The sequence below is a fragment of the Pseudophryne corroboree genome, chromosome 6 (assembly GCF_028390025.1).
Source record: "Pseudophryne corroboree isolate aPseCor3 chromosome 6, aPseCor3.hap2, whole genome shotgun sequence".
NCBI lineage: Eukaryota > Metazoa > Chordata > Amphibia > Anura > Myobatrachidae > Pseudophryne > Pseudophryne corroboree.
Genome location: NC_086449.1, coordinates 73,367,221 through 73,393,782, shown reverse-complemented (window position 1 = coordinate 73,393,782; position 26,562 = coordinate 73,367,221). Strand labels below are relative to the sequence as shown.

Here is a 26,562-nt window from a genome sequence, read left to right as displayed (position 1 = left end):
GCGTCAACTCGCTTAAGCAGTCGTTTGCCGACATGAGGCGGCCGGACACTCAATTAGTGTCTGTCCAGGCGCCTCAAACACCGTCAGGGGCTGTAAAACGTCCCTTGCCTCAGTCGGTCGACACAGACCCAGACACAGGCACTGATTCCGGTGGTGAAGGTGACGAATCAACCGTATTTTCCAGTAGGGCCACACGTTATATGATTTTGGCAATAAAGGAGATGTTACATTTAGCTGATACTACAGGTACCACTAAACAGGGTATTATGTGGGGTGTGAAAAAACTACCAGTAGTTTTTACCGAATCAGAAGAATTAAATGACGTGTGTGATGAAGCGTGGGGTGCCCCGATAAAAAACTGCTAATTTCAAAGAAGTTATTGGCTTTATACCCTTTCCCGCCAGAGGTTAGGGAGCGCTGGGAAACACCTCCTAGGGTGGACAAAGCGCTAACACGCTTATCAAAACAAGTGGCGTTACCCTCTCCTGAGACGGACGCACTTAAAGATCCATCAGATAGGAGGATGGAAAATATCCAAAAAGGTATATACACACATGCAGGTGTTATACTACGACCAGCTATTGCGACTGCCTGGATGTGCAGTGCTGGGGTAGTTTGGTCAGAGTCCCTGATCGAAAATATTGATACCCTGGACAGGGACAATATTTTACTGTCGTTAGAACAAATAAAGGATGCATTTCTTTATATGCGTGATGCACAGAGAGATATCTGCACACTGGCATCACGGGTAAGTGCTATGTCCATTTCGGCCAGAAGAGCTTTATGGACACGACAGTGGACAGGCGATGCGTAGAGGAGTTATTTGAGGTCGGTCTATCGGATTTGGTGGCCACGGCTACGGCCGGGAAATCCACCTTTCTACCTCAAGTCACTCCCCAACAGAAAAAGGCACCGACCTTTCAACCGCAGCCCTTTCGTTCCTTTAAAAATAAGAGAGCAAAGGGCTATTCATATCTGCCACGAGGCAGAGGACGAGGGAAGAGACAGCAACAGGCAGCTCCTTCCCAGGAACAGAAGCCCTCCCCGGCTTCTACAAAAGCCTCAGCATGACGCTGGGGCTTCGCAAGCGGACTCGGGGGCGGTAGGCGGTCGTCTCAAAAATTACAGCGCGCAGTGGGCTCACTCGCAGGTAAATCCCTGGATCCTGCAGAGAATATCTCAGGGGTACAGGTTGAAATTAGAGACAGAGCCACCTCGCCGTTTCCTGAAGTCTGCTTTACCAACGTCCCCCTCAGAAAGGGAGACGGTTTTGGAAGCCATTCACAAGCTGTATTCTCAGCAGGTGATAGTCAAGGTACCTCTTCTACAACAAGGGAAGGGGTATTATTCCACTCTATTTGTGGTACCGAAGCCGGATGGCTCGGTAAGGCCTATTCTAAATCTGAAGTCCTTGAACCTATACATAAAGAAGTTCAAGTTCAAGATGGAGTCACTCAGAGCAGTGATAGCGAACCTGGAAGAAGGGGACTTTATGGTATCCTTGGACATCAAGGATGCGTATCTCCACGTTCCAATTACCCCTCACACCAGGGGTACCTCAGGTTCGTTGTACAAAACTGTCACTATCAGTTTCAGACGCTGCCGTTTGGTTTGTCCACGGCACCTCGGGTCTTTACAAAGGTAATGGCCGAGATAATATTTCTTCTTCGAAGAAAAGGCGTATTAATTATCCCATACTTGGACGATCTCCTAATAAGGGCAAGGTCCAGAGAACAGCTAGAGATGGGTTTAGCACTATCTCAAGAGGTGCTAAAGCAGCACGGATGGATTCTGAATATTCCAAAATCCCAATTAATGCCGACAACTCGTCTGCTGTTCCTGGGGATGATTCTGGACACAGTTCAGAAAAAGGTTTTTCTTCCCGAAGAAAAAGCCAAGGAGTTATCTGACCTGGTCAGGAACCTCCTAAAACCAGGAAAGGTGTCTGTACATCAATGCACAAGAGTCCTGGGAAAAAATGGTAGCTTCTTACGAAGCAATCCCTTTCGGCAGATTCCATGCAAAGGGATCTGTTGGACAAATGGTCAGGGTCGCATCTTCAGATGCACCTGCGGATAACCCTGTCGCCGAGGACAAGGGTATCCCTTCTGTGGTGGTTGCAGGAGGCTCATCTATTGGAGGGCCGCAGATTCGGCATGCAGGATTGGATCCTGGTGACCACGGATGCCAGCCTGAGAGGCTGGGGAGCAGTCACACAGGGAAGAAATTTCCAGGGAGTGTGGTCGAGCCTGAAAAAGTCTCTTCACATAAGCATTCTGGAACTAAGAGCAATCTACAATGCTCTAAGCCAGGCGGAACCTCTGCTTCAAGGAAGACCGGTGTTGATCCAGTCGGACAACATCACGGCAGTCGCCCATGTAAACAGACAGGGCGGCACAAGAAGCAGGAGGGCAATGGCAGAAGCTGCCAGGATCCTTCGCTGGGCGGAGAATCACGTGATAGCACTGTCAGCAGTATTCATCCCGGGCGTGGACAACTGGGAAGCAGACTTCCTCAGCAGACACGACCTTCACCCGGGAGAGTGGGGACTTCATCCAGAAGTTTTCCACATGCTATTAAACCGTTGGGTAAAACCAATGGTGGACATGATGGCGTCTCGCCTCAACAAAACACTGGACAGGTATTGCGCCAGGTCAAGAGATCCGCAGGCAATAGCTGTGGACGCGCTGGTAACACCTTGGGTGTACCAGTCGGTATATGTGTTTCCTCCTCTGCCTCTCATACCAAAGGTATTGAGGATTATACGGCAAAGAGGAGTAAGACTAGTGGCTCCGGATTGGCCAAGAAGGACTTGGTACCCGGAACTTCAAGAGATGGTCACGGACGATCCGTGGCCTCTACTTCTGAGAAGGGACCTGCTTCAGCAGGGTCCTTGTCTTTTTCAAGACTTACCGCGGCTGCGTTTGACGGCATGGCGTTGAATGCCAGATCCTAAAAGGAAAAGGCATTCCAGAAGAAGTCATTCCTACCTTGATAAAGGCAAGGAAGGAAGTCACCGCGAAGCATTATCGCCGTATTTGGCGAAAATATGTTGCGTGGTGCGAGCAGCGGAGTGCTCCGATGGAGGAATTTCAACTGGGTCGTTTTCCTACATTTCCTGCAATCAGGATTGTCTATGGGTCTCAAATTGGGATCTATTAAGGTTCAAATTTCGGCCCTATCAATATTCTTCCACAAAGAATTGGCCTCAGTCCCTGAGGTCCAGATTTTTATCAAAGGAGTACTGCATATACAGCCTCCTGTGGTGCCTAAGGTGGCACCGTGGGATCTAAATGTAGTTTTAGATTTCCTCAAATCCAATTGGTTTGAACCACTAAAGAATGTGGATTTGAAATATCTCACATGGAAAGTGACTATGTTACTGGCCCTGGCTTCGGCCGGGAGAGTATCTGAACTGGCGGCTTTGTCTTATAAAAGCCCTTATATAATTTTCCATTCGACATAGGGCAGAGCTGCGGACGCGTCCGCATTTTCTCCCTAAGGTGGTATCAGCGTTTCACCTGAACCAGCCTATTGTAGTGCCTGCGGCTACAGACGACTTGAAGGACTCCAAGTTGTTGGACGTTGTCAGAGCCTTAAAAATATACATTTAAAGGACGGCTGGAGTCAGAAAATCTGACTCGCTGTTTATACTGTATGCACCCAACAAGTTGGGTGCACCTGCTTCTAAGCAGTCGATTGCTCGTTGGTTTTGTAACAAAATTCAACTTGTACATTCTGTGGCAGGCCTGCCACAGCCTAAATCTGTTAAGGCCCATTCCGCAAGGAAGGTGGGCTCATCTTGGGCGGCTGCCCGAGGGGTCTCGGCATTACAACTCTGCCGAGCAGCTACGTGGTCAGGGGAGAACACGTTTGTAAATTTTTACAAATTTGATACCCTGGCAAAGGAGGACCTGGAGTTCTCTCATTCGGTGCTGCAGAGTCATCCGCACTCTCCCGCCCGTTTGGGAGCTTTGGTATAATCCCCATGGTCCTTTCAGGAACCCCAGCATCCACTTAGGACGATAGAGAAAATAAGAATTTACTTACCGATAATTCTATTTCTCGGAGTCCGTAGTGGATGCTGGGCGCCCATCCCAAGTGCGGATTATCTGCAATACTTGTACATAGTTATTGTTAACTAATTCGGGTTATTGTTTAGGAAGCCATCTTTCAGAGGCTCCTCTGTTATCATACTGTTAACTGGGTTTAGATCACAAGTTGTACGGTGTGATTGGTGTGGCTGGTATGAGTCTTACCCGGGATTCAAAATCCTCCCTTATTGTGTACGCTCGTCCGGGCACAGTACCTAACTGGAGTCTGGAGGAGGGTCATAGGGGGATGAGCCAGTACACACCACCTGACCTGTAAAAGCTTTACTTTTGTGCCCTGTCTCCTGCGGAGCCGCTATTCCCCATGGTCCTTTCAGGAACCCCAGCATCCACTACGGACTCCGAGAAATAGAATTATCGGTAAGTAAATTCTTATTTTTTCTTTTTAATACATTTGCAGAAATAAAAAATAAAAAATAAAAAATATGTTCACGTAGTCATTATGGGGTATTGTGTGTAGAATTTTGAGGAGAAAAATTGAATACACCCCCCCCCCCCTTCCCCTAAACTTAGTTCTTCCTTTTAGCACAGCGATACGTAATTGCTCTATATACAATAACCATGTTCTTTCTAATTGTTTGTGATTCAATCACATTATAGTTAAGGACATATTGCCCTGCAGGCACTCACTGATAATAGGTACATACTGTATACAGTATGTGACATAAAAGCAGTTACTATAGACACTGGTTTCTGCAACATATCTGTGTCATTGTTAGTACTGCAATAGCGATATGACTTATTGGTCTGTCTTATACTGGCCACTATAGAGAAAAATTCCAAGAATAGGCGCAGTAAAACCACCAGGTGCAGCTGAACTAGGTGCTAGAGGGGTAATCCACAACCACTCAATTACATAGAATACAGATTGGAAGCACACAGAACAAATAGCGCACTTGGAGATAACATGTGATCATTTAACAAACGAATAATAATTAAAGCACAAATCACCCTTGTTTTTCTTATGACTTGAATGCTTCAACTTTGATCATAATCCAGCATCCAAATATTGAATCTAGAAAACAGGTGTTCTTGCCACACAGATTATATCAGTGTAGAAGGAACACACATAAACAAATATAGTGTAGTATTTCTTTAAAAACACCATTCATTCAAGAATTCCAAATGTACACTTACAAACGTAAGCGAGTTCACAGCATATAAAAAGTCGAGAATGCTCTCAGCTGATTGGATCTTCTCACAGACGATCTTTCTACGTCAAGCTACAAGAACAGAACCTCTAATCCCTGGACACTTTGCAGTGTATCCAAGTAAAGAGAGAAAGAAAATAATAGTGCAGTAGTTCTTGATTAAAGGTAACAAAATTTAATACTAGTTGCACTTACAAACAGAAAAGATATAAAAGCATATATCGAACTCCATGATCATAATCCAGCGGGACTATTGGTACATAGACTCCAGACATAGACGGACATCAGGATCTACCACCGGTAGGATTGGAATTCCGGACTCCATTCTCCCTCTTCCATTACTGCTCCATCTGGGAAGGTGATAGGAATCCTGTTTGTTTGCAGTTTGTCTACCTGGAGTTCGATATATGCTTTTATATCTTACATACGTTTTGTGGGAGTCTTGCAGGCGTGTGGCTAAAGTGTTTGCATACACAGGCGCTTCATCGCTCACACAGGCGGGAAATCTGCACCTCCCACAGGGCTGCGCATGTTTGTATGGTGCGTCTGGTGGTGGTGGTGTTTAATGACGCTCATAGTGGTAGCCCCAGTCCTTGCACATTCGGACGCATGGATGTACACAAGGGCTGATATAGTTGCATTTGCATAAAGCCGCAGATGGGCGACCACGGACGAACCTGCATCCACCTCTGAATCCGTCCTATTGTGTTTAATTCATGGATCCAGAATCCTTTCTCCAACATCATCGGCTCTATGGGGGTGATTCCGAGTTGTTCGCTCGCTAGCAGATTTTAGCAGCATTGCACACGCTAGGCCGCCGCCCTCTGGAGTGTATCTTAGATTAGCAGAATTGCGAATAGAAAATTCTTAGCAGTTTCTGAGTAGCTCCAGACCTACTCACAGATTGCGACCAGCTCAGCCCGTTTCGTTCCTGGTTTGACGTCACAAACACACCCTGCGTTCGGCCAGCCACTCCCCCGTTTCTCCAGACACTCCCGCGTTTTTCCCTGACACGCCTGCGTTTTTCCACACACTCCCTGAAAACGGTCAGTTTCCGCCCAGAAACACCCACTTCCTGTCAATCACACTCCAATCACTTCAACGATTAAAATTCCTCGTTCGGACGTGAGTAAATCTACTAAGTTTTGTGCCAAAATACTTACCGCATGCGCATTTTTGCCTTAATCGCTCCGTTGCGAAAATCGGCAACGAGCGAACAACTCGGAATGACCCCCTATGTCAGGAAGGGCTCTGTCTACGCCTAAGGAATGAGTTTCTAGACTGGGCCTATACTTAATAGGCGCTCCCTGATTCTTGTATTTATTGTTCTTGTAGCCTTTTCAAGTTATAGCAGTATTGTCTGCCACGGGGACGGGGGTTCCGATAAATATACCACGGATTTGTGATCACAGTTGATATTTACTTTTATTCTGTATGATTTCTTTTTACCAGTCAACCGCGTTGCTCGAAATCAAGCAAAAAAAAAACCCCCAAAACACTGTGGGGGTAATTCCAAGTTGATCGCAGCAGGAAAATTTTTAGCAGTTGGGCAAAACCATGTGCACTGCAGGGGGGCAGATATAACTTTTGCAGAGAGAGTTACATTTGGGTGAGTTATTTTGTTTCTGTGCAGGGTAAATACTGGCTGCTTTATTTTTACACTTCAATTTAGATTGCAGATTGAACTCACCACACCCAAATCTAACTCTCTCTGCACATGTTATATCTGCCCCCCTGCAGTGCACATGGTTTTGCCCAACTGCTAAAAAATTTCCTGCTGCGATCAACTTGGAATTACCCCCTGTATCCGGAAAGTTTACTGTATACCAGAAATATTAGAAAGAATTAATTATATCAACTCAAGTTAGGGCAGAAGACAATTGGCAAGGGCTTCGCTGCAAGTTACACCCCAAAGGGAAAAAGTGCCCCCAACTCAATGCTTTTTCTAGGGGAAAATAGTCACAACTTTGACGCGTTATTCCTCAACAACGTGATCACTTATCAAAATTCTGCGACCTTTTTGCACATCTACATCACACCCCCCATTGAATGACACCTGAACCATCAAAATCGGTGCTGTCATGGGGGAACAGTCGCACTCACTAAATATTTGCTTAGCCGATTACATATATAGACTTCCGATACATCAGAATTCTTTACATCTGATTCTTGTATTAGAATGCCCCAATGCTTTCTGCTTATTTTCTGTATTTGTGTTTCTTGTGTGTGGGTGCTGGCTGATAACGGGATTACTGCACCACTGTTGAGGACTCTAATGTACCTGGTGGTTTTCTTTACTGTGATTCTGCTCTTTATTTAGATGCAGGCCTTGATCCTGACAGGTCCTTTTGGCCACTCCCACAACCAGCATGGCATCTAGTCGGGAGGTGGAGTCTGATAATGACTCTGAAGGGGAGACCTCAGAAGATCCAGAAAGACAAGCCTTAGATTATGTGTCTAGGGTCCTCAGCACCGTGACACTGCAGGACAAAACCCAACGACCTTCACTAACTTTGCCTGCAGGGAGTCATGATGAGCTCCAGCGTGGAGGTTTGGACCTGAAGAAGTCCCCTGTGACGGGTGAGGATGGGGATGCGGCCTCACAGCTGTTACTCCTGCCCCTCGAGTTGATCCTGCAGATACTGTCATATCTTGACCCGCGCTTTATCCTCAATGTCTTACCGCTGGTGTGCTCAACTCTCAGAGACATTGTGTCAGAGAAGGTGACATGGAAAGTGCGGGTACAGAAAAGAGTCAGCTCCAACTTCCCCGTGGTGGAACGTGAGTGATTATACACACACAGCAATACATTCCTCCCCCCTCCTATATACACAGATCTCAGTGTACAGACCTCTCCCCCCACCCCTCCTAATACACAGACATCAGGACACACAGATCTCTCCCCTCCTCCTAATACACAGACATCAGGACACACCGGCCTCTCCCCTCTTCCTAATACACAGATATCAGGGCACACTGACCTCTCCCCTCCTCCTAATACACAGACATCAGGGCACACTGACCTCTCCCCTCCTCCTAATACACAGACATCAGGGCACACTGACCTCTCCCTCCTCCTAATACACAGACATCAGGACACTGACCTCTCCCCTCCTCCTAATACACAGACATCAGGACACACTGACCTCTCCCTCCTCCTAATACACAGACATCAGGACACACAGACCTCTCCCCCCCTCCTAATACACAGACATCAGGGCACACTGACCTCTCCCTCCTCCTAATACACAGACATCAGGACACTGACCTCTCCCCTCCTCCTAATACACAGACATCAGGACACACTGACCTCTCCCTCCTCCTAATACACAGACATCAGGACACACTGACCTCTCCCCTCCTCCTAATACACAGACATCAGGACACACTGACCTCTCCCTCCTCCTAATACACAGACATAGGGACACTGACCTCTCCCCTCCTCCTAATACACAGACATCAGGACACACTGACCTCTCCCCTCCTAATACACAGACATCAGGACACACTGACCTCTCCCCTCCTCCTAATACACAGACATCAGGACACACTGACCTCTCCCCTCCTCCTAATACACAGACATCAGGTCACAGACCTCTCCCCTCCTCCCAGGGGTGTAGCCAGAACTTTGTGGGCCCCATAGCAACATTTTGATGAGGCCTCTGTCCCAATGCTTCTAGAGAGACACCAGCTGCAAATTTTATGTCCCATAATAGTGCCCTAGTTCACATTATGTCACATTGTAGGGCTGCCAGTACACATTGGGGGTAATTCAGACCTGATCGTTGCTGTGCGTTTTCACACATCGGGCGGTCAGGTCCAAACTGCGCATGTGTATGCACCGCAATGTGCAGGCGCGTCGCACGGGTACAAAGCGGATCGCCGTTCAGTGATGGGTTTGTGCGACATATCCGTTTGCACGGGCGATCGCAAGGAGACTGACAGGAAGAGGGCTTTGTGGGTGTCAACTGACCGTTTTCAGGGAGTGTCTGGAAAAACGCAGGCGTGTCCATGCGTTTGCAGGGAGGGTGTCTGACGTCAATTCCGGTCCCGGACAGACTGAAGTGATCGCAGCGGCTGAGTAAGTTACTCATAGACTGCACAAAATCAGTTTGTACAGCTCTGCTACACATGCGATCGCACACTTGCACAGCTAAAATACACTCCGCCCATAGGCGGCGACTATCTGATCACAGGGCTGCAAAAATTGCTTGCTTGCAATCAGGTCTGAATTAGGCCCATTATGCCACGCAGTACCCCCAATTCACATTATGACATACAATGTCCCCAGTTCATATTATGTCACATTATAATGCCATCCAGTTAATTTTATACCACACAACAATGATCAGGGCCAGGGGCCTTACGCGATATAGTGAAGCCCCAAGGCAAAAGTTTGTATGAGCACCTATGTATCTACTAATAAAAAATGTATATAAAACATGAAACTGTCACAGGGAAGGTGGGCCCCTCTCAGCTCTGGGTCCTATAGCAGCTGCACTCCCAGCACCTTTGGTAGCTACGCCCTTGCCTCTGCCTAATACACTGACCTCTCCTCCTAATACACAGACCTCTCCCTCCTGATACACAAATAGAACACAGAACTTTAATATATTCTTAATACCTGGTTTTTGTGTTTTTACAGAAGAGAACTTTGATTGGCCATCTGCATGCATTGATTTGGAAGAGCAGCTATCTCATTGGTCAGACAATGAGAAGATAGAGCACTTCTCATTGGCTGACGGTCACTATGCCTCCATAGATGCAGTGTTACTGCTACAGGTATGAAATGTGATAAACTGTGATATACAGTAGATGCAAAACAGGTGAACCGAATGGCTGCATTCTTATGAATGTCAGGTGTGTATATAGGTGACAGATGGGCTACATTATGTTGCCTTTCAAATTCACATTTTAGTCTTGCAAAAGGCTACAAACCCTGTCATTCCAGTTTTGAAAGACTGACATGCTCACTTATGGTTAGGTGTCATTTTTCTGTTTTTTATTATTTTACTATAAAGTTAGGATTTGTTTATTTGTAGCTTTAAATCTGAATAGTGCACTGTGTGTAATTGGAAATGGCCTTGCCATTATTGTACCATTTTCCATGATTTATTTTATACCAATATTAGTAAAACCTAAAATAAGTGTATGTATGTATATATAGACTTGCCATACTATCCTATAAACCAGGACACTCTTGGATTACACAGGTTCTATGTCTGCTTAAAATCAGGTGTAATACAGGTTCGAAGTCAGACAGTCACAGAACCTGTGTAACTCATGAGTGTCCCGGTTATTGCAGTCATTTGTCCAAGCTAATCAACCACTTCACGGTCTATTTCCCATGTGTAATGCTGGGTACACACTTATAGATATATCTGCAGATCAATTGATCTGCAGATATAGCTATAAACGGACCGGGCAGCGCGTTGTGCATACACACTGCCAGATCCATCAGGAATGACGTCACAGACTGGGTGGGCCTTTACATGCGCCCGCCCATTTGTGCTGTCAATCACCAACGGCATCTGCAGCAAGTGTACTGGCGGTCACAGCACGATGCGCCAATATATGGTTAGATATATTGGTCCGAAAACAAAATGTGTCAGGATGGTCCTAACTGGCGCTAAGCTGCTAGGATGTAATAGATTTCAGAATAAATGTCACCACATTTAGATCAAGAAATAGAAAACCAGCAATTTGAAACACTGTCATACACCACAAGCGTTAAAATTAGATATCACCATAACGTCCCTTTGACGGAGTGACGGATCCTTTCCTCTCAGATGTATCTCCCATTCAGGTCAACAAACCATAGGATTCCCAGGTGTGGATATCATAAAAAAGATAAAATAACAAAAACAACCAATGTGTAGTACGTAATATCAAAACCTATTGATATTCATATGATGCCTTTAGATGATTAAAGTGAATTCAGAGCGTACCCCACTCACACTAGAAGTGGAAGTATAAAACACATCAAGGTTTCTTTTATGGAGGTAACCTTCATTTATTCATATAGCAGCCGGTGTATCAGAAATGGGGTCACACTCAAACTCAAGAGTAAATTGTGATAGTTCCCTGAAGCGGGCAGGAGATGCGTACCCCAACACTCACACTCTATAAGTTGGCTGTAAACACATAAAGGTATCTTTCTCTACTTCAAGGGTAATCCAAAAATCGCGTACCACAACTGACAATTTGGAGAACTGTATGACTCCTATCAAGGTATCTTTCAATTTTCATATGAGGATGACGACTGGAAATTTCTAGTGTAGTCTCCCGGCGTAAGTCATAAAGAAATAGAAACAGACCAATGTGTAACAAGTCCTTTTAGTATTGAGTGTGATATAAACAATATCTCCAACAGATTTTTAGATGGATTTAGGGTGTACCCCACTCACACATATGTCAAGCACTTTAAGTATATAACGGTTTCTTTATGGTTGAATATGCACGGGATTCAAACAAACTTCAAAAGGTAGACAGCTAATGCGTACCCCGACACTCACACTCTAGAGGTGGGTGGTAAACTCATAAAGGTATCTTTTATTTCTCCCAGAGTAATGGATGATAATTCAATGTTGCGTACCCCAACTCACAGTTTGATATGTTAGAGGACTCCTATCAAGGTATCTTTAGGCTTCAGGTGGCCGGTGCAGCTTATGTATTTAAATCATGTATTTTTCCATAAACCCCCAAAAAAAGGAAAATAGCAATGCTCATACCAAAATGGGTAAAAAGGGGGGTATCTTGATAAAGGCCCAGATGTGGGCTGAAACGCGTCGATTAACAGGAGTGTGAGTAGCTATTTTATCCGGACTTTTTTAATATTGTATTTTGCTTCCCAATTTTTTAATTTTTTTTGCAAGAGTTTACCATCTCTCTTTGCCGTTTCTATTTATTATTTTTTTCATCTATCTTATGTACCATTATGCATGGTTATCCATGCATGTATTTTACTTGCATGTATTGTTAGATAAAATCTGTAACCCCCTTTTTACCCATTTTGGTATGAGCATTGCTATTTTCCTTTTTTTGGGGGGTTTTACGGAAAAATACATGATTTAAATACATAAGCTGCACCGGCCACCTGAAGCCTAAAGATACCTTGATAGGAGTCCTCTAACCAGGGCCGGTGCTAGGGTGTTCGGCGCCCTCCTGCAAACTAAATTTTGCGCCCTCCTACAAATACAGATGTGGCTCTCTGATCCTAGCTACGCGCAGTCGCATCACGCTTGCGACTACCTGCGGAAATCTGGGTCCGAGACGTGGTTTATCAGGGATTTTGTTTCACCTGCCTCAGGCAGGCGAAACCAAATCCCAGGGAACAGCCCCGTAGCAACACAGCGCATCAGCAAGGTACAGCAGCAGAATATTATGTTACCCAGGGCAAATTTAAAAAAAGCGCCCCTTAAATTGTAATTTCAAATTCTGGCTGAATTTTCATAGTCTATAAGTACTCAAATAAACATACATTGCAATACAGTGCCCTCTCCTTGTTATCTCTTCATAGCTCCTCCCTAGTCTGTACTCTTGTCATACTGTAGTTCCCCCTTGTCCGAACTTTCCACATAATGTCCCCACTTGTCTGTACTCACCTCATAGTACCTCTCTTGTCTGTACTCATCTCACTATACAGGGGTTCATTATGACACTACACAGGGGTCCATTATATCAGTGCAGTAAATAGACATTTTAGCGCTGTGTGCAAGAAACGGCATTGGCGCCCCCCCTTATGTAAAATAGGGGCAGTGCGCGCCACAGGCACTTGCAAAAAATATAGGGGCGTGGCTTCATGAGGGAAGGGGTGTGGCCACAAAATAATTCCAATTCATATTACAGTGCACATTAGTCTCCATTATTCAGATTACGCCGCACAGTAGCGCCACTACACCAGGTAAAGCCCCTTTTACACATTACGGCAGATTCCCCTTTTTACACATTACGGCAGCCAGTCCCCCTTTTTACACATTACAGCAGACATAGTCCCCCTTTTTACACATTACAGCAGACATAGTCCCCCTTTTTACACATTACAGCAGACATAGTCCCCCTTTTTACACATTACGGCAAACAGAGTCCCCTTTTTACACATTACAGCAGACAGCGTCCCCATTTTACACATTACGGCAGACAGCGTTCCATTTTTACACATTAAGGCAGACAGCACCCCCTTTTTACACATTAAGGCAGACAGCACCCCCTTTTTACACATTAAGGCAGACAGCGTACCCTTTATACACATTACGGAACTGTCCCCCTTTTTACACAGTACGGCAGACTGCGTCCCCTTTTTACACAGATCGGCAGACAGCGTACCCTTTTTACACATTACGGCAGACAGAATAGATAGACAGAGAGATAGACAGACAGACAGACAGATACTTACCATCTCTCCGCGGGCTCAGGCAGTCAGGCTCCTCAGTGTTGGCAGCTCCGGAGGCAGGGAGGAGGGAGGGGGAGGAGGGAGCCGCAGCAAGGCAGTGTAATTGCTGGCGCCGCCGCATGCAACTGTCCCTCTCCATCCGCATTGGCTGACAACCGCCGCTGTGAATGCTGGGATGAGGAAATCGCATCCCAGCATTCACAGCAGCGCCGACCAGTCAATGTGGAAGGAGAGGGACAGCTGCAGCGGCGCCGCTACCAATTACATAGCGCTGCTGCGGCTCCGGAGTCCCCCTCACTCCTCCTCCTCTGCTCTCGGAGGTGCTCCTCTACTCCTCCGTCGCACATAGCACAGGCGGCTTGAAGTTGTAATGAGTCAATTTGACTCACTACAATCCGCTGACTTGGAATTCGGGCAGTTGCGCCCTCAGGGCGTCTGTGCTGTGTGAGTTACGGGCTCTGCGTTATATACACACTGACACTACACAGGGGTCCATTATATACACACTGACACTACACAGGGGTCCATTATATACACACTGACATCACACAGGGGTCCATTATATAAACACAGACACTTTATAACGTTCATGCACACTCACAAATTGACAGTATATATCCTTTATATGCTATCGCGGGTAGGGGGGAACATCTATTGTTATTAGGACTGGTGGGCTGGAGATAAAGACTCTCTTACCGCCTGTCCTTCTGATCCTCTTCCGTTCTGCCTCTATTGCTATGATCCCGGGCTGACAGGGATGCCCATTTCCGCCACAGGCACGCTGCTACCCAGATTTGGGTGTGGTTTATGGCTGTCGTGGATGCAGGTGGGGGGGGAAAGGGCGGGGTGGGGTGGAGAGAGTTTGCGCAATGGGTTGGGAACTGGGAGTGAGGCAGTGAGTGCTGACAGGGATAGTGTGGAGAAGGCGTTGAGCAGAGGCAGACATATGGGGAGGGGATGATGGCTGCAGCCTCAGGGAGATTGGTTTTGAATGCTGGATCATGGATGACACATGGGTCTGGTCCTGCAGCAGCCGGCAGCAGGGGAGACATGCAGCAGGGAAGGGATGCAGAGCAGGGACAGCGCCTCTCCAACCCTGGCGCCTCCCTGCACTGCATCCCTTCGCTGAGCCGGTAGCGCCGGGCCTGCCTCTAACACATCAAACTGTGAGTTGGGGTACGCAACATTGAATTATCATCCATTACTCTGGGAGAAATAAAAGATACCTTTATGAGTTTACCACCCACCTCTAGAGTGTGAGTGTCGGGGTACGCATTAGCTGTCTACCTTTTGAAGTTTGTTTGAATCCCGTGCATATTCAACCATAAAGAAACCGTTATATACTTAAAGTGCTTGACATATGTGTGAGTGGGGTACGCCCTAAATCCATCTAAAAATCTGTTGGAGATATTGTTTATATCACACTCAATACAAAAAGGACTTGTTACACATTGGTCTGTTTCTATTTCTTTATGACTTACGCCGGGAGACTACACTAGAAATTTCCAGTCGTCATCCTCATATGAAAATTGAAAGATACCTTAATAGGAGTCATACAGTTCTCCAAATTGTCAGTTGTGGTACGCGATTTTTGGATTACCCTTGAAGTAGAGAAAGATACCTTTATGTGTTTACAGCCAACTTATAGAGTGTGAGTGTTGGGGTACGCATCTCCTGCCCGCTTCAGGGAACTATCACAATTTACTCTTGAGTTTGAGTGTGACCCCATTTCTGATACACCGGCTGCTATATGAATAAATGAAGGTTATCTCCATAAAAGAAACCTTGATGTGTTTTATACTTCCACTTCTAGTGTGAGTGGGGTACGCTCTGAATTCACTTTAATCATCTAAAGGCATCATATGAATATCAATAGGTTTTGATATTACGTACTACACATTGGTTGTTTTTGTTATTTTATCTTTTTTATGATATCCACACCTGGGAATCCTATGGTTTGTTGACCTGAATGGGAGATACATCTGAGAGGAAAGGATCCGTCACTCAGATATATTGGTCGTTGGCTGTGCTGCAGGGCCGACGCGATATGTCTGTGAACGACGGCGTTCACAGACATATCGCTCGTACACAGTGGCCGTCAGGCAAGCAATATATTGACCGTTCAAAAGAACCGATATATCGGCCAGTGTGTACCCAGCATAAGTCAACCTTTGTCAGTTCATTTCCCAGGCACTTAATAAGTAATATACTTGGGTGTGGTTCTGTCTCTTTAAACCAGAGTACCAATACCTAAACCCATTTGAGCAGCACAAGTTGTATTTAAAATCTGGGTAATAAATTAAGCCAAATAATGTATAGCAATGCTCACATTTTCTGAGAGTCAATGCAGGGACTCACCAGAAGGGGAAAGAATGCAGGTTCACTATTCAGACATTAATTGGAATAGTAATACATTTTGCAATACATTTTGCAATATGAGTTTTTTGCATAATTTTGGCCAAAATTACGGGCTTACCCACCACTTCACAGTAACCTCATAGTCTGGTAAGTCCCTAATAGTCTAGGGTGTGGGACACCCCCCAAAAAACAGCCCAGCCAAAACCACCCCAAGGCACCGGACTAGTGAGGAAAGTGAAGTGTGTGAGAAAGTTGGATAGATAAGAGCAGATACTGCATGTGTTAGTGTTACAGGGGTGAGAAATAAATGTGTGAAAATTGTTACATATATAAAAAACAAACAATAAAAGTGCTATATGGCAGTAAAATAAGTATATTGTGATGCCCTGGAGCAGCCCAGCCAAAGCAACTCATATTATACAAACGTTTAGGTCTTACCTTAATTGTGCATTGTTCAAAATGTGCAGTCTGACTGCATACCGAACATATTTATTCTTGACACATTTACAATTCCAATAAGTAATGTTTGAATAGTGCACATGCATTCTTTCTCTCTGTGTGTGGCACTACAGGTCTCAGCAAGGGAGCACCTCTCATTACTTGCAGTTAAGGTGTGCAGTCTAGGGCTCCTTCACTATATACTCACCAGAATGGGAAGACTGTGAAGTGTTGGTGAGATCAGTGGCGTCACATGCCGCACCCGGGTGTCACGCTCAGCCCAGTTTCTGGGGGCAGCCAGCATCTCCAGGGATGTTGGACATGCCCCCAGAGTGAAGAAATAGAGACCCCTGCAAGACCACGCCCTCTTTTGTTAGGCCACATCCCCTTTTTGGGGGGATGCATCGGAGGCGCGGGGGAAGCAGTGCATAGTGTGCACTGGGTCTCACCTCACCTGGTGACACTGCAAGATTTTTTAAACTAACCTTCCCTGTTTTTTTAATGAAATACAGTTTGTCATTTAGGGGGTAATTCAGATCTGATCGTAGATGTGCTAAATTTATGATCAGTTACTCTGACATGCGGGGGGTCTCCCAGCACAGCCCCGCATGTCAGCCCCCCCCCCCTACCCGCAAGGGTGCAAAAGCATCGCACGGTGGTGATGCTTTTGCACTCGCTGAGCAGCTCCCTGCCTGCACAGCCTAGCTACGATGACAGGCGGATACACGCCGCGTCCAGGGTTGCAGCAGCTGCGTGTGACATCACGCAGCCACCACCGCAGCCCGCCACCTCAACAGTCCGGACATGCCTGTGTTGTCCGAACTGCACCCCGCCAACGGCGTTCTAACGCCATTGGCATGTCCCCTCCCGCCCCGCGACCGCCTCTGCCTGTCAATCAGACAGAGGCGATCTCAGCCCATAGATGCTGTTAATATAGATGCCGCTGCAGTATCCAGGCTGAATTGCCCCCTTACTTAGGTGAGTGCTGCGTATGTATGATTTTTTTATTTAAATGTGTGGTCACATACCACTGGCACCGCAGTAGGTTGAGTACTGTGGATCAAAACCAGTTGTTGGTCTTGTTATTCATTTGTCTGCATTTCACACAGTTTTGTAATTGTACAGTGCTATAATCCCCCCTATAGGCGACTTTTTGCACTAAATTTTTTTTTTACGGAATCCTGCTTCCCATGTCCTAATTAGTCTTTCACATTCTAATTGTTACATAAAGCTATTACTATTATGCATATTACTCCTGCGACCGAATAAGTGTGTATGTGTGTGTATATATATGTATGTACGTACGTAAGTACGAGATCCGGTCGGGATTCGGGCAGTAAAATCCTGACGTCGGAATCCCGGTACTGCAGCTGGGATCCCAAACAAGTGACTGTCAGGCCAGCAGAGAGGTGAGCCATGGGGGGTGGAGCTTAGGTTTAGGCTGGACACCTTCAGGGGTCTTGTGCCTCAACAGGTCAGAGCACGAGAAGGACCTACTAAAAAATTAGGCAGGTGGTTTTAATGTCAATTGTGATTAACATGCATATAGTGATCACTCATTACCATCCACATTGACAACTGCCTATTACCCTTGTCCTCAGGGAGGATCTTTATGTGTGTCTGGTTCTCGGGACAGAAATGTCAGCCTCTGGGACCTGAGAGACCTGGGGAATGGCCAGGAGAAAGTGAAGGCTCTGGGGACAGAGAAAACCGGAACACACAAGGTATATATGCTGTCTTACCCATCAGATACACTAGAGGGCGCTCCAAAAGCTCTGCATGGAGTCTGAGTATAAGCCTATATTTATTTATACTGCTGTATGGAGATCTGGTCCTGCACTCACACCTCCTGGTACTTACACTATGTAACTGCAGCCGGGATCATTGTCATATTTCTCTTACGTCCTAGAGGATGCTGGGGACTCTAAGGACCATGGGGTATAGACGGGCTCCGCAGGAGATATGGGCACTCTAAAGAACTTTTAGTATGGGTGTGCACTGGCTCCTCCCTCTATGCCCCTCCTCCAGACCTCAGTTAGATTCTGTGCCCAGAGGAGAATGGGTGCTCTACAGGGGAGCTCTACTGAGTTTCTCTGATAAAAGAATTTTGTTAGGTTTTTTATTTTCAGGGAGCACTGCTGGCAACAGGCTTCCTGCATCGTGAGACTGAGGGGAGAGAAGCAGACCTACTTAAATGATAGGCTCTGCTTCTTAGGCTACTGGACACCATTAGCTCCAGAGGGATCGGAACGCAGGTCTCCCCCTGCCGTTCGTCTCAGAGCCGCGCCGCCGTCCCCCTCGCAGAGCCGGAAGATAGAAGCCGGGTGAGTATAACGAAGAAAGAAGACTTCTAAGGAGGCAGAAAACTGCAGATCTTCACTGAGGTAAGCGCGCAGCGGTAACGCTGCGCGCCATTGCGCCCACAAGTTACACACACGGCAGGCACTGATGGGTGCAGGGCGCAGGGGGAGCGTCCTGGGCAGCAATATATACTTCTATTTTTGGCATGTTATGACACATATGGGCTGCGGAGTCAGTGGATATGTTCATCCCCCGCCATTAATTGTGAATTTGAGCGGGACCGAAGCCCGCCACTAGAGGGGTCGGAGCTTGGTCGCACAGCACTAACCAGCGCCATTTTCTCCACAGTGTGCTGAAGAGAAGCTGTCTCCCCGGACTCTCCCCTGCAGAACGGTGATGCACGGCTGAAAAAGAGGGGGGACATTTTGGCGCAGTGAGTGTATTACACGATTGACTTAATATAAAAGCGCTAAATCTGGGAATTGTTTCCAGTGTCAGTTGGCGCTGGGGTGTGTGCTGGCATACTCTCTCTCTGTCTCTCCAAAAGGCCTTGTTGGGGAACTGTCCCCTTATAGATATATCCCTGCGTGTGTCGACATGTCTGAAGCGGAAGGCTCATCCAAGGAGGAGGTGGAGCAGATGATTGTGGTGTCTCCGTCGGCAACGCCGACTCATGATTGGTATGATATGTGGAATATTTTAAATGCTAATGTGACCTTATTACATAAGAGAATGGACAAAGCTGAGTCCAAGGAAACAGCAGGGAGTCAATCCGCTGATGTGGCTGGGTCACAGGGCCCGTCAGGGTCTCAAAAGCGTCCCTTACCACAAATAGTAGACACTGATACCGACACGGATTCTGACTCCAGTGTCGACTACGATGAGGCAAGGTTGCACCCTAAGGTGGCCAAAAGTATTCATTGTATGATTATGGCAATAAAAGATGTTTTACATATCACAGATGACCCCTCTGTCCCTGACACGAGGGTGCGCATGTATAAGGAAAAGAAACCTGAGGTAACGTTTCCTCCATCTCATGAACTGAACGAATTATTTGAAAAAGCTTGGGAAACTCCAGACAAAAAACTGCAGATTCCCAAGAGGATCCTTATGGCGTATCCTTTTCCTGCAAAGGACAGGGTACGTTGGGAATCCTCGCCCAGGGTGGACAAGGCATTAACGCGTCTGTCCAAGAAGGTGGCGCTACCGTCTCCTGACACCGCGGCCCTTAAGGATCCTGCGGATCGTAGACAGGAGACTACCTTAAAGTCTATTTATGCACATACAGGGGCTTTACTCAGACCGGCAATAGCATCGGCATGGGTCTGTAGCGCTGTTGCAGCATGGACAGATATCTTGTTGGCTGACATGGATACCCTGGACAAGGATACCGTTGTCCTGACTTTGGGACACATTAAGGACGCAGTCTTGTATATGAGAGACGCTCAAAGAGACGTGGGACTGCTTGGCTCCAGAGCCAACGCCATGGCAGTTTAGGCAAGGGGAGCTCTGTGGACCCACCAATGGTGATGCCGACTCAAAAAATCATATGGAGGTTTTTCCTTACAAGGGTGAAGTTTTGTTTGGGGACGGTCTCGTGGACCTGGTTTCCACAGCTACCGCGGGTAAATCTACTTTTTTGCCTTTTGTTCCCCCACAGCAAAAGAAAACCCCACAATATCAGATGCAGTCCTTTCGGTCGCATAAGTCCAGAAGAGGTCGGGGCTCCTCTTTCCTCGCCAGAGGTAAGGGTAGAGGTAAGAGAACACCTGCTTCGGCTAGTTCCCAGGACCAGAAGTCCTCCCCGGCTTCTGCTAACTCCACCGCATGACGCTGGGGCTCCACGGAGGGAGTCCGCACCGGTGGGGGCACGTCTTCGACTCTTCAGCCAGGTCTGGGTCCTATCAGGCGTGGATCCTTGGGCGTTGGAAATTGTATCCCAAGGTTACAAACTGGAGTTCGAAGAGGTGCCCCCTCGCCGATTTCTCAAGTCGGCCTTGCCAACCTCTCCCCCGGAGAGGGAAGTGGCATTAGATGCAATTCAAAAGCTGTGTCAACAGCAAGTGATTGTCAAGGTTCCCCTAGGCCAACAGGGCAAAGGGTACTATTCAACAATGTTTGTGGTCCCGAAGCCGGATGGTTCGGTCAGACCAATTTTGAATCTAAAATCACGAAACCTATACTTGAAAAAGTTCAAATTCAAGATGGAATCACTCCGGACTGTGATATCCAGTCTGGAAGCAGGGGATTTTATGGTGTCGCTGGACGTGAAGGATGCCTACCTTCATGTCCCCATATTTCCTCTTCATCAAGAATACCTGCGTTTCGTGGTACAGGACTGTCATTACCAGTTTCAGATGTTGCCGTTTGGGCTTTCCACGGCCCCGAGGATTTTCACCAAGGTAATGGCGGAAATGATGGTGCTCCTGCGCAAGCAGGGTGTCACAATTATCCCGTACTTGGACGATCTCCTGATAAAGGCGAGATCAAGGGATCAATTGCTGGAAAGCGTGTCACTCTTCCTGAGAGTGTTACATCAACACGGTTGGATTCTCAATCTGCCAAAGTCACAGTTGCTTCCAACGACTCGACTATCATTCCTAGGCATGATTCTGGACACGGAACAAAAGAGGGTTTTTCTACCAATAGAAAAAGCCCAGGACATCCAGAACATGGTGAGGGACCTGCTAAAACCAAAAAGAGTGTCTGTTCATCAATGCACTCGAGTTCTGGGAAAAATGGTGGCAGCCTACGAGACCATTCCCTTCGGCAGGTTCCATGCGAGGACGTTTCAGTGGGACCTTCTCGACAAATGGTCGGGGACCCATCTACACCTTCATCGAAAGATAAGCCTGTCCCCCAGGGCCAGGGGGTGTCTCCTGTGGTGGCTGCAGAGTACTCCCCTTCTAGAGGGTCGCAGGTTCGGCATTCAAGACTGGGTTCTGGTGACCACGGACGCGAGCCTCCGAGGATGGGGAGCAGTCACAAAAGGAAGAAATTTTCAAGGGGTATGGTCAAGCCAGGAGGCTTGTCTACACATCAACGTACTGGAATTGAGGGCCATATACAACGGCCTACGACAAGCGGAGTATCTTCTTCGCGACCTACCGGTTCTGATCCAATCAGACAACATCACAGCAGTGGCTCATGTAAACCGCCAAGGCGGGACAAGGAGCAGAGTGGCGATGGCGGAAGCCACCAGAATTCTGCGCTGGGCAGAAAATCACGTAAGCGTTCTGTTAGCAATCTTCATACCGGGAGTGGACAACTGGGAAGCAGACTTCCTCAGCAGACACGATCTCCATCCAGGAGAGTGGGGACTTCATCAAGAGGTCTTTGCAGAGATAGCAAGTCTTTGGGGACTTCCTCAAATAAACATGATGGCGTCACGCCTCAACAAAAAGCTTCGGAGGTATTGTGCCAGGTCAAGGGACCCTCAGGCAGTAGCGGTAGACGCCCTAGTGACACCATGGGTGTTTCAGTCGGTCTATGTGTTCCCTCCTCTACCTCTCATCTCAAAAGTGTTGAGAATCATAAGACGAAACAGAGTACAAGCAATACTCGTGGTTCCAGATTGGCCTCGAAGGGCCTGGTATTCTGATCTTCAGGAAATGCTCACAGAAGATCCGTGGCCTCTTCCTCTCAGGAAGGACCTGTTACAGCAGGGGCCTTGCATGTTCCAAGACTTACCGCGGTTGCGTTTGACGGCATGGCGGTTGAACACCGAATCCTAGCAGAGAGGTATTCCGGAGGAAGTTATCCCTACTCTGATAAAGGCTAGGAAGGAGGTAACGGCGAATCTGCCTGTTGCTATCTGCACCTATGCAAATCATCTATATTCCAAATGTATGTTCAAATCATTTGTTAGTCAGTTTTGTGATTTATGCTTTTGTTTGTAATTTAAAATACCTGCGTTTCAAAGCTTGGTCAGTGCCGCATATTTAATTAAGGCTCACTGGGCTGGTGTTTGTTTAGTCAAACACTGTGTAATGTAACACCTTTGATTAGTGGGACATTGCCTCAGCTGTAGTTGGGTCAATTTCCCATAGTATATCTGTAACTTCAACCATGCACAGCTGTGCATGTCAGCTGTGCGTTCCAATACTCAAAGCGTTCCTTCTCTAAGCGTCTTGAAAATGAACAGTTAAAAAAACAGTTAAACAAACATTGAACAGCATCAAGAAAGAAATCTGGAACATTATGTGGCCTCTCCTCACCTCTGCTATGAGAACACCAGGACCAATGCCTACTACTTCTGTGTCCAAGAACATCATGACTGCCCCCGGGACTACCCCTCAAGCTCAGCAGGGAACTGAGGGACGTGCGCATCAGGACCAGACTTTGCTGGGTCAGTTCCATTGGACATTAGTGTGCACCCCACATTCTCACACCCACCCGCACTGCTCTCATGAGACCAGGACATTTATCTTTTTCACAAAATAATGTTAGTACAGTTTTCCTGCAAATGTGTCTTTCTCTTCTCTTTCTTCTTACACGGTACTTCCACCCCACTGTGTGCTATTCCCATAATGTGTACCTCCATTGGTTGCACACCCTGCCAGCAGTAACCTATGCAGTGCGCCCCACATGGCTGCCTCGGATGGTTCCCCTGTGGGCGGGGTGTGCTTCATTTGGATCTTTCCATGCAGGGTATAGCATACTCCTACATACGTGTCAGTTCTCCCATACATGCATTTGGCCCCTGTATGGCTCATCTCCCACTGTGTAACCTTGTAGTGCGCCCAACATGGCTGCCTTATCTGGTGCGCTTGTGGATGGGATGAAAAATGCGTGGACCTGATGTTTTTATTGGAACCCTACTCTGAACTTAAGGACTCTGCAATCTCCCCATTTTGTGTTCTCTTCTAGGGGTGGACTATTCCACCCTGGGTAATCCTACGCAGTGCGCCTAAGATGGCTGCCGCACCTGGTGCCTTGTGATGGTGGAATACACAACCCCTGGAGGTTATTACTCAAAATGCCTACACCAATCATGCATTATTCTTTCTGTGTCTTTGTCTGTGTGGTTTATCTTTTGATGTAATACTTAAATCTTCTGTATTATGTGCATTGTGTGAGTTCTAGTTGGCACCGCGGATGGCTGCCTCGGTGCTTCTCTGCCAAGCAGCCTTAGTTTTTAGTCTTAAATGTATAATATGTCTACTGTACAGTTGCATATGTGCAGTATGAACTCATATGTGTAATGTTTGTAATGTATGCTACGTTTTTTCCTCCATGTTGCTGCTTGGCGATGCATTGTACCACAAAGAATTCCTAGTGTACGTGAGTACACCTGGCCAATAAAGCTGATTCTGATTCTGGTGATTCTGAAGCATTATCACCGTATCTGGAGGAAGTATGTATCTTGGTGTGAAACCAAGAATGCTCCTGCGGAAGGTTTCCATCTGGGCCGTTTTCTTCACTTCCTACAGACGGGAGTGGATATGGGCCTAAAATTAGGCTCCATTAAGGTACAGATTTCGGCCCTATCTATATTTTTTCAAAAGGAATTGGCTTCTCTCCCTGAAGTCCAAACTTTCGTGAAGGGAGTGCTGCACATCCAGCCTCCTTTTGTGCCACCAGTGGCACCATGGGACCTTAACGTAGTGTTACAGTTCCTTAAATCACAATGGTTTGAACCTCTTCAAACGGTGGAATTAAAATTTCTCACCTGGAAGGTGGTTATGTTATTAGCCTTGGCATCTGCACGGCGGGTGTCGGAGTTGGCGGCCTTATCTCACAAGAGCCCTACTTGATTTTTCATGTGGATAGAGCAGAATTGAGGACTCGTCCTCAATTTCTGCCTAAGGTGGTCTCTTCTTTTCATTTGAACCAACCTATTGTGGTGCCTGTGGCTACGGGTGACTTGGAGGATTCAAAGTCCCTGGATGTGGTCAGGGCCTTAAAAATCTACGTAGCCAGGACGGCTAGGGTTAGGAAAACAGAGGCTCTGTTTGTCCTGTATGCAGCCAACAAGATTGGCGCGCCTGCTTCTAAACAGACTATTGCTCGCTGGATCTGTAACACGATTCAACAGGCTCATTCTACTGCTGGATTGACGGTACCAAATTCGGTAAAGGCCCATTCCACTAGGAAGGTGGGCTCTTCTTGGGCGGCTGCCCGAGGCGTCTCGGCATTGCAGTTGTGCCGAGCTGCTACTTGGTAGGGTTCAAACACTTTTGCAAAATTCTACAAGTTTGATACCCTGGCTGAAGAGGACCTCGCGTTTGCTCAATCGGTGCTGCAGAGTCATCCGCACTCTCCCGCCCGGTTTGGAGCTTTGGTATAAACCCCATGGTCCTTACGGAGTCCCCAGCATCCTCTAGGACGTAAGAGAAAATAAGATTTTAAACCTACCGGTAAATCTTTTTCTCCTAGTCCGTAGAGGATGCTGGGCGCCCGTCCCAGTGCGGACTAAATCTGCAAGACTTGTATATAGTTATTGCTTACATAAGGGTTATGTTACAGTTGGAATCGGTCTTAGACTGATACTGTTTTTTTCGTTCATACTGTTGACTAGTTGCGTATATTCTAAGTTATATGGTATGATTGGTGTGGGCTGGTATGAATCTTGCCCTTAGATTTACAAAATCCTTTCCTCATATTGTCCATCTCCTCTGGGCACAGTTTCTCTAACTGAGGTCTGGAGGAGGGGCATAAAGGGAGGAGCCAGTGCACACCCATACTAAAAGTTCTTTAGAGTGCCCATATCTCCTGCGGAGCCCGTCTATACCCCATGGTCCTTACGGAGTCCCCAGCATCCTCTACGGACTAGGAGAAAAAGATTTACCGGTAGGTTTAAAATCTTATTTTTTCTCTCATAGGGCTGGGCCTGGTCACTCGCCGCTTGCGAGAATCTTGTGTGTTCAGGGTCCTGGGACAGCACCATGAAGATTTGGGACATTGGTGCTGAGGGTCAGCAGGTGGGAGAGATGAGGTAAGATGCCAGCATACGTCTGAAGCAGAGATGCACAATGCACTCACTGTCCAAGGATCTGCATGAGGCCTGCAAAGTCATCTCTTGCTACCTGCAGGAAGCAGCAGAGATATAGAGGGACCCAGGATGCTGTTCTGAATGCCCGGTCTCACTGCGGGCACAGGACAACAACCTTAAGGTCAGACTGCCTGGCAGCGAATCAAAAGTACTCAGCTGCCATGTGATTGGCTGCCAGACAGTCACTGTAGTGCAGACTTTAGCAAGTTAGACATGACCAGTGTCTCATCTCACAGGGCTAGGTTTCACTGACATTGTGTGAGATTAGCCACATCCTGATCACAGGGCAGGTATGTAGAGTGATGGTAATCTAGACAGCCTGGGACCAGGGGAGGAGAAGTATGTTGCAGAGGAGGGCTGGGGGCAGATTTGTGCTACAGGTAGTGGTGGTAGAAACGGGCCACATATATAAGGGATGGGGAATGGTGTTATGGGAGAGGTGCCTGTTCATGTCCTTTTCGGATGTGGACCACTGCTTATAGGTGGGCATACACTTCTTTCCCTACGCAGTGTCCAGAGACACAGATACATTCCCTATTGCCTGCACAAAATTCTACAGGTTTTACACTCTTTAAGTAAGCATTTGATTGCTGTTGCCTCAAATGAGTCCAGAATATCCGTGTGGCAGTCAGACCACAAATGTTGTGCACCTCTGGTCTAAATGATAACAAACCACCAATACCCTCCCATTTGGAATTCCCCTCTCTGCAACTAGCAGAGCCACCCTGGGACCCTTGAAGCATGGAGTAGCGCATGGATTGTCCTCAGGATAGAGACAGTACCTTGTTCTATGCTGCATTCACCGGATGGTGTATA

The 26,562-nt window shown here is 47.0% G+C and overlaps 1 protein-coding gene across 4 annotated transcripts in view; it reads left to right on the top strand.

Moving 5' to 3' along the window:
- The window catches only part of FBXW9 (F-box and WD repeat domain containing 9), an 88,977-nt gene that overhangs the window by 31,289 nt on the left and 31,126 nt on the right, over positions 1-26,562 (top strand). For all 4 annotated transcript variants that reach the window (XM_063931175.1, XM_063931176.1, XM_063931177.1 and 1 more), the window contains exons 2-5: positions 7,584-8,044; positions 9,909-10,045; positions 18,053-18,175; positions 25,577-25,689. In XM_063931175.1, coding sequence (XP_063787245.1) covers positions 7,633-8,044; positions 9,909-10,045; positions 18,053-18,175; positions 25,577-25,689 — 785 coding nt within the window. In that variant the 5' untranslated portion in view covers positions 7,584-7,632. The remainder of the gene's footprint in view (positions 1-7,583; positions 8,045-9,908; positions 10,046-18,052; positions 18,176-25,576; positions 25,690-26,562) is intronic.